This window comes from Leuresthes tenuis, unplaced genomic scaffold (genome assembly GCF_036924035.1).
Source record: "Leuresthes tenuis unplaced genomic scaffold, fLeuTen1.0.hap1 SCAF_3, whole genome shotgun sequence".
NCBI classification, from domain to species: Eukaryota; Metazoa; Chordata; class Actinopteri; order Atheriniformes; family Atherinopsidae; genus Leuresthes; species Leuresthes tenuis.
Window position 1 is genome coordinate 8,951,832 of NW_027325357.1, and position 14,919 is coordinate 8,966,750.

Sequence of the window (14,919 nt, forward strand, 5' to 3'; positions counted from 1 at the left end):
TCAAACACAGCAGTCCAAGTGCAAAGCCCACATAATTTTTTAATGCAAGTGTTGCACATCTTAAGTCGCATGTCAACAGCAGCCATAGATATCAGCGAGGTCTTTGTTTAATCATTCTATCTCCTCTCTCTGAAGATGAAAGAGAATTATACAATCACAGAGAGACTGAACAGCTTTTTTGGAGGATGAGGTAATCCATTAGCTAGCATGGCTTTGAATAGTTAAATAGAGGTGAAAAAAATCTTTGAAGGGTAAATGAAGTCCTACTTTTTGTTTCATCCTCTCTATACCCCAGACGGATGTAATTTTACAAACCCTAAAAAACTTCTCTCATCCAGACTTAATGTAAAACACCCCGTTTCTCTTGCTTCAAATTATACGAGTCACTCATTAATTATTTCCTGCAGAGAAATGTACAGACAATGGCTAGAGGTTAGTTTTACTTTCATCATTTAGAAAAATTCTACCACAGCCCTGAGCAATCTTAAGGTACTGCACATAATAGAACACAAAACCGAAGTTTAGCTTCAGGGAAATGTCCTAGATTTTTTTCTTTCCTCTTTTGTGAAAGAAAAATCTAATTTAATATACGGTAAGTGCCATTAAGTCTAAAAAACTTAATGTAACTTTCTGTTGAAAAGAGTTTAACTCTTTCAGACCTGTGCTATTTTTTTTTATCATTATGATGGATTTAAGTAAGTGTGCCCACTGTCCCTCTATATGTATGTTGTCATTGTCTGATGTTGATCCAGGGGTGTTTCACTTGCTAGTGCTGTTTCACTACCAACAGTATAACTCTGGACAAGTGCAGCTTGGTTTGTTTCCATCACTCTTAGATGTGGTTAATGTTACCATTACAAAGAGAAACATACCAGCTGTAAACTAACAGACGAGGATGCTTTCCTCTGCGGTGGCAACAGATGATTGAGCCTGTAGAAGCTAAATTTAATGCATGAAAAACAGAAATGTAGTGCGAACTGTGCGATGGCAGCGGCGAGGCTCTACCTACATACCAGCAGAAGTTCTGAAGTCAATACATAGCCTACAATGCACATATCCATGCAGGAATTCTTTCAAATAACCACATATTGAAAATATTTAGGAAGAAAGGCTTTTTGTAATTTTTCTCTATTGTGGCTACTACAATAAATATGGCCTCCTAACCTTTACAAATTTGCAGATGTGAGGGGGTTTTCCTACTTTTAGTGGGTTGCATCGCTAAAATGTCTACAAAGTACAAAACCCTAAAATAAATGGTCCCCTTTTAACCTCCAGTTATACCATTAAGGCTCCACTTGAGCTTTACAGCATGTTTCTCATTCATCCATTTGCGCGCCCACTCACAGACACACTCATACAGCACTTCAGTCTCTCTGAATTACAAGATTTAAGGTATCAGGACATAATGATTAAAAGACAAAAATAATTAGGTCCTTATCAAGTCTTAAAAATAGGTATATACAATCTCTGATGAACAACAACACAACAAGTGTTATTATTTGTGCCGAAAGTCCACCCTTACTGCTTCCATAAGAATCAAGAGGCTAAGTAGTAACCAGGTGCTATATATCAAATTGACTTGATCAATTGATCATTAGCAATTGTGAGGACCTTTAAAAAAGAAAAGGTTTTGGCAGTTTGCTGGTCTTGAGCATTCAGTTGCGTGTTAACACAGTGGCAAGGAGTAAAGACGTCAATGATCTTATAAAAGCGATTGCTGCTGCCCATCAATCTGGGAGGGATTATATGAAGATTTCCAAACAATTCGTTCTCATTCTACAATAAGAAAGATTATTTATTAGTATAAAATCTGAGTCTTAATATAAACCATTAAAACAAACTACTGATGAAGCATTATTGCGTAATTTCTTTCCTAAGTGAATTATTGTTTGCTGGTAAGAATTTGCTGTCATAAGCAAAAAGTAAGAGAGAAAGTGTGAACTTTCTAATTCCAAGTATCAGCAAATTGAGCATGAACTTAAAGTTTAAAGGCAAGGAGGCTGGACAACAGAACTCTGAACTGCTCACTGAGTTGCATATTTTTCAGACCTGTGTTACCCCAATAAAAGTTACAGGGTTGGGATTTGAAGAGTGGGTTAAGACACCCGAATATATGCTCCTGATTGAGGTGTTGTAATGGTCCACTCACAGTCCAGACCTCAGCCTGATTGAAATTCTGTGGTGGAACCTTAAGACAACTGTGCATAAATAAATGCCTGCAAACCTCATACTGAAGCAGTGTTGTAAATAAATGGGCCAGAATACCACCACAATGACTTGAGAGACTGCTAATGTCATGCAGAAAATTATTACTTCAAGTTATTGCTGCTAAAGGTTGTTCTACAAGATACTAAAACATTGGGTGCACCTAGTTTTCCCACACATTGCTTTTGCAGTTTGGCTTAGTTTTTTAGTTATCCATAACATGACAGGCTTGGTTTATCTGATGTTGCATTCATTAGCTCCAAAAACTTATAGTCTTAGAATTGAAATAGTGTAGTATTTATTTTACACATGATTGTATTTGCACTTTACATATGCAGCATCTCAGCTTATTTTTCCACCCTACAATCACACACCATGTGAGGACACTTGACTCTGACAGATAGACATTCTACCACCTGAGCCATGGCTGCTTCCAAAGGGAGCCAGCACCAAGGCCTGTGTGTACTAAATTTCATTATCCTCTCCAGTCTGCAAGAGTCCACTGGGTCCATCGTGCAACCCAAAGTTTTGTGACTGCACCAGGATCAGTCACAATTCACAAAAATAACATTCCAGACAAAGAAGACTAGGAGTATTAAAAAAAAAAGACTTGTTATCAGGAGAGACTTTGCAGGAGAGTTTGTGTTCACACCTCTACAATGTACATGCTTATGCATGGGAAGTGTTGCACAGCTCACGCAATAGATAGCACACCTGCGGAGTCCATATCGGTTTGTCCATGTGGACTTAGAAAGCAGGAATGTCCTATTATTCTGGTCCACAGAGGCCACTGCACATGAACTGCATATACTGTAATGGCTTCATTGTTCAGAGTAGATGCCCATTTTTATATACAGTCTTCTGACTTAACCAGACTTTAAGCAAACAACAGCACTGTCTGATCATAAAACAGGTTAGACAAATGATAATTGGAGAAAGACTTACAAAAAATATTTTTGACTTATTACCAGAACGGTGACATGTCTTCAAGAACAATTAAACGCTCCGCTTCCTCCTAATTTACCTTTTTTAGCCACCTATGTGCTCATCAACAGTTTACACCCTCAGCACTACAGAGGCAGTCATTTATATGTCATGTGGTTCCAGGACTCATGCAACAAATGCCATGGGAGGCTTTCTCTATAATTCAAATAAGAACACATGGTCAATCTATGTGGTGTCACTCCCAGGCTTTATACTACTTTCAGGAATAGATGTGACACCTGCTTACCTGGAAAAACTAAATCAGCAGCTGTCTCAAACACAGAGGCAGGAGGAGGAGCATCAGACAATAGCCTGCGTAGGAATGAGGCTCTAGTACAATAGGCTTAGTTCAGATTCAATCAGCCCACACAAACAGGTCCTGCCATTACAGAGCATGAATAGCCTGGTGAATTGAGTGGTGCTGTTTATTTCCCCCATGAAGCCTCCACTAATTTTGGCACTGTCAACAAAAAAGCTGTTAGCACACTAGTCAGACAATGAGTGGGAGTTGCAGTGAGTTCAACTAGTCTGTTTGTTTGGTGTTCGTCTCTGCTACGAGCTACTCTTTCCACATTGCCCTTCGTTTTCAATTTATCTGCATGGTCTAGCTCAACTCTGCTCAATACTACAATCTTGTACCTGATACATTTTCTTTGCACCACACAAAGTTTCAAGTAAGTTGAGCTGATACTCGACAGAGACATGAAAATGCTGCAGATTGACTGCTGACTGAGATTCATTACATGTAGGTGTACCAACATCTCTGCAACAGTGCTGAACTCCAGCACACAATGGCCCCATAAATAGTTTTTATAAAAAACATGCTTGCATATCTGTGTGCATGGTACAAGAATCCGTGGACATGGGGTGCAGATAGAGGAACGGATTGTGCATCATGCCATATAATTGAATCTCGGTGGAGTGGTTATGAAGCAAGATTTGGTACAGATTTGGGCATACTACATCGGTAGCTCACGGCTGTTTTGCTTGCAAATATATTTCTGTACTTTTAGATGGTCACATGCTACCACAGTCCAATGTCCACTCAACACAGATACAACACTTTTGTACCTTTTCTCTTACTAAAGGCGAATCCAATGTAACAAAAAATGGGTCCTGTGTACATTGAAGTTTTCATTATCCAAACTGGAAAGAGAAGCAAAGAAAAAACACTTGATACAAAAGCAAGGCTAGATAGCCTGAATCTTAGCATGAAGTGAAGAAACAGACAGTTGCTTTTTCGCACTCGATAGATAAACAGCATTATTCACAGTAATGTCCTGTAGGCCCAATAATGAATAACGAAGATTGATGCAATGGAGCAGAGGGACCTGAGTAACATCTTGGACTTCAGATAGCAGTTGTCGTATTTATTAGGTCTGCATCACAACAGCCCTCTGGATCTTGACTGTTGACCTCTGGGCGATCCAATAATGGGTGAACAGGCCGTGAAGCTAATCAAGGCCAAAGAATTGTGATCTTTATAAATGACAGTCTCCAATGAAGCTACATTATCATGTCCCCTAAGGCTTCTGTTTGTTTATTGGCTTAATTAGAGCACAATTATTGTAAATTCTTATGAGGCAAGCCCTTCTGTTGAACATTTCCATTGCCATGCTGAGAAATACTACAGTTACTTAATACAGAGTGGGAATTACCCAGTTTAAATTAAGTTAGCAGTTTGCATTGTGTAGCAGAGGCTCTCTAGAGTCACTGGTTGAAAATAAAATCTGTTTACATTCATTAACAGTCAAATTAATCTTTCGCTATCGGTTGTATTGCACTCTCTGTAGGAAGAGACTCCTCTCATGCATTAATGTCATGTCGTTTTTCTTGCATCTAGTTCAGTGATTAATGCTGCCATGAGCTGCTTCTTCTGTGTCATGTTTTGCCTGGGGCAAGATCTGCTGATGGCAGTACGATGACAGGAGTGTGAGATACACAGCGACTCTCTTTATGAGTTGCACTCAGTGAATGCTAAGGTGCACTGCTATCATGGGGAAACAAATCATGGGACTGTATTCTGGATTTGGTCTAACAGTGAACACAGGACTCCATTTGTAAGCAAATGTTGCTCCATGAGCCAGTAGTGAGTTTATTTTAAAAGGGCACCGGTCTACAAAGCTTGGCAATAATTTTGCTTTGTTTTAACATTGGTGGAATCTTATTGACTATAGCTAATTTTGTTTATAGCTAGACTAAGTATGCTTAAAAATGAGTTTGAAGCAGATGGGTTGTTGAGAAACAACAAACTACAGTAAAAGGGATACTGTAGGTCTGAAATAATTGAGATTCTGTGCTGCCTACTTCACTTTTTTTTCCACAACTGGAAAGTGACTGAATTACTAAATATCTTTTGTTTGCATTTGTGTTTCCATGTCAGATTGCTTCAGATAAAATCAACTCTGCCGTTTGCTATGTAGCGTGGTTCGTTTGAGCTGAGATCTGTTAAAAAGCTTTGTCTGCAGCAGACACACCTCCAGCATCTCCAAGCAGAGAGCAATGCTAATTTTCCATTGATTTTCAAATCTTATTCTAATAACTTAATTTACACGTTCATGTTTGGTAGGGTGTTTAATTACACATTTCTGTGATGTGATGAATTCAGAACATAGATTTGTTTTTTATTTACTCAAACTTTTAGCAGTCACAGTTTAAAATAAATCTATGGAACTGTGTTAAAAAATAAAAAATAAAAATATAGTAATTAATGTTAAAAAAGTCATCACCCTAAATTGGACCACTTGATAGTAAAAAGTAATGATACATTATAAGTTAGGATTTCATTCAGATTCTTATGGTGAAAGTGAGAAATGACAAAAGTTCTCATAATTTGGACTCTATAGCTGCAACGTTTAGTTAATATTTACCTTGTAATTAATTGGCAAGAAAAAATACGTAATATGAAAAAACATGTTGGGGTTTTAACTGTTTAAAAATGTTTTGCAGAACAAAAAAAATATGAAATTATAAACTGACGAGAAAAAAAATTCAAATTAAAAAATGAAAATAAGGAATGTTGTTTTTGGTCAACCTTATTACTGTAAAACTTATCTAAATTATATATCTTTGTCTATTTCTAAATATGTTTAATCTTGTCATCTTTTTTATTTTTATTAATATTATTCTACAAACCATGTTCCATATAAATATTCATTGACTGAGACTGATATTATTACTGAGTAAAAATCAGCTGAGCTCATTTTGTCTATGCAAGTAGCAGCTTGGGTTCAACAGTCTGTCCTCAAGGCAGCAGTGAGCAGAGTAGCAGTTCACCGGTTAAAGCTCCCTGCAGCTGGGGGGCAACCACTGCAACTGTCCCTCCATCATGCTTTCTCTTTTCTTCCACTCTGCTCTACAGCCGGCAGACCCTCATGATACCGGGACTGGCTCCGTTTAAATGAAATGCAGCCAGTCTGGAGGGAAATTACCATGGAGATTCACACCAAATAAAAACAAACAAGATATTCAAACAGAGGTCACATTTGAGAGGCCAAATGTTACTCAGCTTTGATTAAAAAACAACAGCAACCCATGGGAGAAAACTCACCTACTAAAGAGAAGAAAAAAATAGAGCTACGAGTAAAGGTAGCATCACATAAAATACAATTAAATCTTGTGCATGAGGGATTTTATTAGCCGATTCTAATTTCATACCCACTAGAAATACCCATACTGATATACTGACGTGACTATAGAAATCATATATTAGAATATTCAGTCAACCATGGCTTAATTACAGTTGTAAATCAGTCCTCATGGTAACTTAAGAACAGCATCACACTCATTTCCACTGAGATTCACCTCACTCTCGCCTGTAGCCGTGTTTCATATTGAATATCAGCTGGCCTGTTCCACAGAGAAAATAACACACTGTGAGGATTTCTTTAACTGTTGAATGAACTATCTTAGTGAGACAGAAACTAAAAATATGTTTTTAAAATATGAGATGTAAAAATTACTCTGCATGAGGAGAAACTTACTTTGCATGAAAACAGAATTTTCGTGTTCTTCCTAACAGTCTCAGTCTTATTGTATTAGTTTTTTTAAATAAAAAAATAGTCATACATGATACATGATGAAGTGACTTGTTCATTGAGGGTAATATTAATCCTGCTGCAGGAAATTGCTTGGGTGAAAATTACATCCACAGCCACTGTTGCATCAATGGTAGAAGGTCTGTCAATGTTCACATTGCACTTCATCGCTTTAGGTTTGACGTTTTTGGAAACCGGTAATCAGTGTCCTGCTGTTAGTTTTAGTATTGCTGGCTACAGCTGCTCTCTTCTAGTGTAAGCATTTGAAAATACTCGTTTAGCATGAGCATCGCCCTCCGGTAGCTCTCTAAACAGCACACAGTGGAGATAAAAGATTTGGTTTAAGTCTTTTTTTGCTTAAGAATGTCTCTAAATCAATTAAATGTCCTGGAAGTATAAAAGTGGTAGCCATGATAAGAGCTCTAAATACTAAGTAGCTTCAGTGCCTCCTTTGTCATGTCCTTTGGCACAGAAAACACTGAAGCATCCTCTCTGAAAGAATAAAGGTAACTCATCCCAGAATTCCTTGCGGCTGCATCTTTCAAAGTGATGCTTGACCATTTTCATCCAGTCGTACTAATTATGATTCACGTGGATAAATATGAGAGCAGGAGGGAGCACCTTGTGCCCACAATATATTTCACTCCTGTGCCTTGTTTTTTCCTTATCAATTGGGAACTTTTATACTAATGTGATAAATGTGATTTAGTCCTGACAACTTCATAAAATTGCATTACATTTAATTTTACATTAGTGCGGTCGTCTTTTCCAAAGTCCTCCTACCATCTTAATCTCAAAGATCTTAAGAAGTAAGTTTTTGTTCATTTAACTGTACCTGAAGAACTTACTTTTAACAGGAAGAGACCCCCAGCAGATCCAGACTCAGGTAGGGTGGCCATCTGCCTCGACTGGTTGGGAGTGAGAAGACAGGACAAGAACACAAACAAACAAAAACACCAACTATTCAAGTCCCTGCTGTACTGATGTCCGAAAAATTAAAAGAACAGAAGAAATATTCCAACCTCTAACCTTTTAATCATCCTAAATAAATGAGCTAATTATATTCTTCTGCAGTGCTACATATTTGTATTAGGGAAACCATATTCAAAGTGGCATTTTTAAACCAGCTGAATTTATTCCATTAGAGTTCACAATAGTTTTTTTTTTTTGTTGGCACCTTTCATCAAGTGAGCAATATTGTGTTTATTGGTGTCAGAAAGTCCTGATTCTTGCAGAGGTTAACAAGCCTCCTGTTTGATATGAACATTATGGTTTTTATAGACTTGGTGGGAAAAGTGAAAGGCTTATTTATCCAACTAACATGTCAGTCCTTCCAAAATGATGAGTCACAACATAGTTAATGTATTAAAAAAAATAAACAAGCTTCTTCCTTAAAGCTTCCCTGAAGATTACTCATTAATTTGCTGCAGCTTTGCAAATGATTAAAATTGAATGAGTGAGAATGATATTCAGTGCTGCCCTCCCCTTATGGTTTGGAGAATTTGACCATGCGTAAAATTTTCATGAGCTTGTTTCTTTTTATGAGCCTGCTTGTAATGAGAGAGAAGCATCCAATTGACTGGAGTTATCAAATCCGTGTCCAGAATTACGTGACAGTCATATTAAAACTAGCATGGCAGAAAATTAAACAAACATGGTGGCCTTGGCTGTTCCACCTAACTTATTATAAAAAGCTGATTTAAAAGATGTTTTATCACATCACCTGCCATAAATAGTATCCAAGCCTCTATTGGACACAATAGAAACTAGTTGGCCTACACATGAGTTAGTGGATCTCTTATTCTCACTTGTACTTGCCTATTTAGAAAAATCTGTGCTGCCAAAACAGGGTTAAACTGTTTGTACTGTATATGTCTGGTGTTTGCTCTCTGCAGTTGTACATCCAAACAACCACGCTGACCATCTCTGTGAGCCTGAGTGCTTCGGTGTCCCTCGGGTTGCTCTACATGCCCAAGGTGTATGTGATTCTGTTACACCCCGAGCAGAATGTGCCCAAGCGCACCCGCAGCCTCAAGGCCGTGGTTACCGCCGCCACCATGTCCAACAAGTTAAACCCCAAGGCTGGACTCAGACCCAACGGAGAAGCCAAGACCGAGCTGTGTGAAAGCCTCGAAACACAATGTGAGAATGCTAATCAGAAAGTCTTTCTTTTAAAACCTACAGGCATTTTTTTTATTATTCCTCAGCAATGTTATGTCCTTGTGTGAAAATCAAACAAAATAATGCTACGATAGGAAGCTGAGGAAAAAATGATTACTTATTAACAGATGTGTAGCATGTTATTTAACACTTCATTGAATCCAGTAAATATGGCACAGTGGTGGGGGCCGGCTGGGTTTGTTTTTCAGGAAGCATGGCAGCAGTTTCAGTTGTATGTGTCTCCACTCTGAATCTTGTTTCTTCTGATATCTGTAAGCCTAATGTCCTTCATTATCATTTCATTTCATTTAATGGCAGCGAAAAATTCAGATCTTGAAGTTTTCTACACACAAAAGGCACCTTCTCTTATTTCTCTCAATTTATACTGTGAGGACTGAAATGATTAATTAATCAGGAAACTGCTAGGAAATCAGCTGTTCTGATGACTGATTACTTGTTGCCGACAGGGGGCCACCGTAAGACAATAGTCTTGTTTGAGAATAGCTAAATCAGCACAGAGTCAGTCCCCTTTGATCGTCACATGTTATAAGCCACTTAGATTTCTGTCTGGCTTTATATCAACTTTCTGTGATCTTATGCAAATGTGGGCAAATGATAATCTCACAAGATTAGCAGTTTTTTGAAGCCAAGCACCACAGCTCCATTTCACCAACTGCAACCTCTAAGAATGATGGGATACAATTATTTTTCACCAAATCTAACAGCTGATTGGTTTAGATGTCAACGCTTTAATTTTCATGAAATTGTAGTACTTTTCAATGGTTCATACAGTCACAGATGATAATAATGGACTGATTTATATATTTAAAACTTTAAAAGTAATTTTTTTTAACAATGTATATTTTCAGTTGTGGCTTTTGAAAGGGTTTTAGTTTTTTTTATATTGAAACAACTCAAAGTTCTAATTTACACTGATGTGAGAAATCACATCAAATGGAGGTTGAACAGAGGTTACAGATGTAGAGCATTATTTTGTTAAATCATACTTTCATTGTTAAAATATTGGAGATTGTGCACAAACTATGTGGATATGGACTTGGTTAAATTAGAATCAATTCTTACAAAATCTAAATATTTTTGCGAGTTTTTTTACAAACTGAAGACACTTGAAGAAACCACCTTAGCTTTTGTGCAGCTTTTTTTTGTCGCTGGCTGCTGCGCCAGCACCAGTTCTTGTCTGCTTTCCAGGGGAGGCACAGTTTATCTCGTATGAGTTTTATCTTGTGGCTGTTGTCAGTGACTTCTTGTCGTCTTACAACTACTCGCACATAAAGATAACCAGATGCACAAGAAAACCCGCCAACCCACCAGCAAAAAAGTATGAAAATTTTGTTTTCACACTTTTTTGTACTGATTGAACAACATAAATATCTTTTTTATACTGAGCTTCAGCTGCACCGCAGCCCTGAACTGTTCTAGAAATGTTCCAGAGGGGCTTCATGTGAGAACTCAAATGTCTGCAACATTCGAGGTTTTCTTAAGGAATTTACTCGGCCAGCTAACAAGTAAGAAGTGTAGAAAATAAGACAGACCAAATGTGAATAAGGTAGACAATACTGTACATGTTTTATAACTGTTTCTGCTTCACGTTAGTCTCTGCTGACCAGTTATTGATTAGTGATATTGTGCGAACATGTTGGTTTTCATTTATATTAACACAAGTCATCAAGTAGCCTCATCTGCCATTCTTCACAAAACATAAAGGAGCAATTTCCAAAGCATAATTTTAGCGTAATATCCTGCATTCTTTGCGTTCTACCCATTTAGTATAGTGAAATATATATTTTTGTAAATAATATGCAGCAAAAGTGCATTTTGTTAAAAGCAACTACAGAGAAAGTCTTGACCTAATATTAAATAAACTTATTAACTGATCAACTTGTTACTGTAGTTTGAATTTGAATGTCACTGAAAGTTTAGGGCAATCTTTTGGCAGAGACACAATATGCAATATACAAAAGTGTTCTCATTAGTTTCAAATTGAATGAAAATAAGAGAGGTTGTGTCTTAAATAACTCTGAACAAGTTGTTGGATTCCATCATTCGTTTGGAGCCGTCAGTTTTGGTTCTGGCACACTGATCATAATTTTTTATGGAGCACATGATATGTAGATAAATTGTTAACTTAAGCAATAATCAAGAGATTAGTAATAAAAATTGCTACAGATTTCAGAGTTTAAACACATCTAAAGGATCAAGAGGCACCCTTCAGAAACAGATGATTCCTTTGGCATGTGGCACACCTCCTCCTCTCTCTAATCTTAATACCAATAAAAGTGCTTGGCACCACTGTATCAGTGACACACTCTGGATTTATACAAGTGAAGTAAATAACGACTTCAGCAATTGAGTCAGCAAAAATTACTCCTGTGACGTCCAAAACGCTCTTCTGCTTGCTTCAGGCAGGAAAAGATTTTAATCAGTCACATCTGTCAAAATAGATCCATTCGCTCTGTCTGACTTCAACTTAGAAGGAATAGAGCCTTTTGTCACACATTTTAAAGCTGCATTTTGTTCATACTTTTAAACACCAGCACTGGTAAATGTTCCCATTCACACACAACTGAAAGAGCTGACATTGTGTTTACTCTTAACACAAAAACAGAAATCAATATAAAATGTATAACAATGTGCCACTTTAACAATAGCACAATGCTGAGCCTCATCAGCCTACAACAGCAACATTTAAACACACACAGCAGCATTAATATTATTCAAGCTTTGAGTTTCTGTGCAGGGTTAATTTGACCTTTTGTTACAATAAGTGGAGCGAAGGCAAAGACACAGAATTGATAGCAGCAGCAATTTATCCTGATGGGGTTAACGTTTACAGGGGCTTTACAGTGTATGGCTATTTCAATAAGAACCATTTGTCATTGTCATCGCTTGTGTGGATATATGGCTTGATGAAATTGAAAAATTCCTGTCTGGGACCAGCTCCCACAACAGCCAAGATCTGGTGGCAATATGTCAGAATTTATCTGCTCCACCTCAGCGAATCAGCTAACACGGTCTGGTGAGACAACTGGAAAGTTAAGTCCTGACAGCTGCAGGAAAAGGAGGTGGAGAGGTTGCTGTAGGTAATACAGGCATGCTCTGAGGACAGAAATATGATCAGAGAGTGGAGACATTTTTAGGAATTACTTATATTGATGCAATTCTACTGCACAAGAACTGTGAGCAATTGACCACGTATTATTGTAATCATTATGTAACATCTCATCTCATATTTGTTACACCAGTAAAACAACAGAACAGAAACATATGGTCAAATGTTCCTCTTCACCTTGCCTCCATCTGAGTCTCAGTCCCACTCTCATTTCTTCTCTTTCAGCTTTCCCGACAAAGCAAACCTACATCAGCTACAGCAACCATGCAATCTAAGGGACAAAGGTGCTTATCGCAATTCAAGATAACCACCCTGGTGGAGGAAAAAGAAAAAAAAAATGCAGCGGAATTTCACACAGCTTAAAAGAAAAAAAAGGATGTGTTGTTGTGCGGGTGGAGATCACAGAAGCCCAAAGACATGACATGGTGAGAAGGGCAGGGAGAGATGGACAAAACAGACGAAAAGAATAGATACCTGTACAAATTTTAAGGTTCCATCTTCTGTCAGCCTCATAAGGATACACACATTTAAAAAAATAAGCAAAATACTCGCATGGCAGAGGCCTGGAGACTGAAGGATGGAGCTTTCCTTAAGAGTGTTTACATTTAAGCTGTTCCCTCTTTCAAAGACTTCTGTCATCTCGAGCAGTGCTGACTGGAACTGAACTCAAATGTTCAGGCGTTCTTCATGTTATCTTAAAATCCTCTCAAGGCATCACAAGGGATTAATCAACACCAAAAAAGGCATGAAAACACGGTCCATGGATTTCTAAGAGGGGCTTGTGTTTGTTTTTATTTCTAAATGTATCCGGGTCTCATGACTCAACTGGAAATGGGGATCATCTCAACAATGCAACAGATCTGGGCCAGACGACATGTATTTTTCTTTCCTCTTCAGCGTCCCGCTGAGTTACAAGAACAGCTACACGTAAATGAGTGGATCTCTGCCAATTTTGAGCATGCCAGTTTCAACATCATGTGTTGTGTAGTTTGGAAAAAATAAATAAAATAGAAAGAAAAAAATCATATCTTTGGAATGCGTTTTAAACTCTGTTGCAGCGTTGTTAACAATTGTTTTGGGCCCAAGCCTATTGTATGTTAAAATCTGTTCTCAATTGGTGAAGGTCTAGTGAGTGATTGTCTGTCTGTGCTTAAGTGAGGTCATGATTTGTATTACCAGCTAGCCCAAGGCTGCCACTGCCCTCTGCATACCTGTTTGTGCTTTGAAACAGTGGCTTGTGGTTAAAATACACCATATTTTAGCCACAAGATCTTACTGTGAGCTGTCATTCAGGATGACCCTCCCATCACTGCCACCAGGTATTCTCTTGGTCACCCATGCAAAATGTAACATTGAAGCTTTGCCATACAGATACATTAGCTGGGGAATTAAGATGAAGTATGCCCTTGAGAGGATCATGTGGTTTGCCCAGAGGGTGATATTCGTAATGGGCCAGCTACTGAGAGAATTCATTACTGTACATCTCCTCTTCAGGCACTCTCATGATAAAAAGGAGGTGTCAGGAAGTTGTAAGGCTTTTCAACAAATTAAAATCTAATTGCAAAAATATACTATATCTCTATCAATCATCCTGAGCTCGCTGAACAGATTTATATTTGGCTTTGTGCAGTGTAAAAGCCCTTCTAATGTCTTGGGAAAAATGTTGTGGGGTCATTTGTGTTGTGAATTCAGTGCTGCTTCTCATGCCTCCCTCTGTATTACTTTCAACACCATTTGTGTTGCAGAATAAATTGTGAGTGCTGACCAAATTAAATGGCAAGTTAATGTAAGTTATTAAATAGATTGATGATGTCTGCTTTATGTCCTGACATATCCTAAAATTGGGGAAAATGTACAAAAAGATACAGTGCCTGGCTATCTGACTATGTATTTGTAAAACCTCATGAAATCTAATGAAGTGTGTGAAGCATGTTTAGTTTTTTTTTATACAAAATTTATTATTTCTATTAAAAATGTTTTCAAACTTCAATGTCCATTTTCAGGTTTTGTCAAGTGATTCTTTTTTCTAAAGACAGAAGAATATCCACCAACAGGTTATTTTCTATCAGTCGATGTGCTGTACTGATTATAAAAACCGAATGATACAGTAGCAGCACCTCTGAGGCAGCTTGTGTATTTTATTCCTTTTGTAAATAAGTACAGATTAGCAATACGTTTTTTCCCCTGAAGACAAGAAGACAATGGCTGCCACCATCTAAATAATAGGTTGCCACAATTCCTCTGATAATAGTAGTGGAAGGACAGAATTGGTAGAAGGAAACATGAAATTATTTCAAATGAAGGGTTAGCCTCTACTTGAATCTAAACCCTCTGTATGCAGCAAGCTCTCTGCAGCCATCATCTTCTCCACGCCTTCCTGATACTGTGAGCCCACCACACAAA

The 14,919-nt window shown here is 37.8% G+C and overlaps 1 protein-coding gene across 1 annotated transcript in view; it reads left to right on the top strand.

Moving 5' to 3' along the window:
* LOC140303069 (metabotropic glutamate receptor 4-like) overlaps nt 1–14,438 on the top strand; it is a 135,225-nt gene extending 120,787 nt beyond the window's left edge. Inside the window, exons 9-10 of the mRNA XM_072381674.1 lie at nt 9,122–9,368; nt 12,742–14,438. Of these exons, the coding sequence (XP_072237775.1) occupies nt 9,122–9,368; nt 12,742–12,791 (297 nt within the window). The 3' untranslated portion in view covers nt 12,792–14,438. The remainder of the gene's footprint in view (nt 1–9,121; nt 9,369–12,741) is intronic.
* The last annotated feature ends 481 nt before the right edge of the window (nt 14,439–14,919 follow it).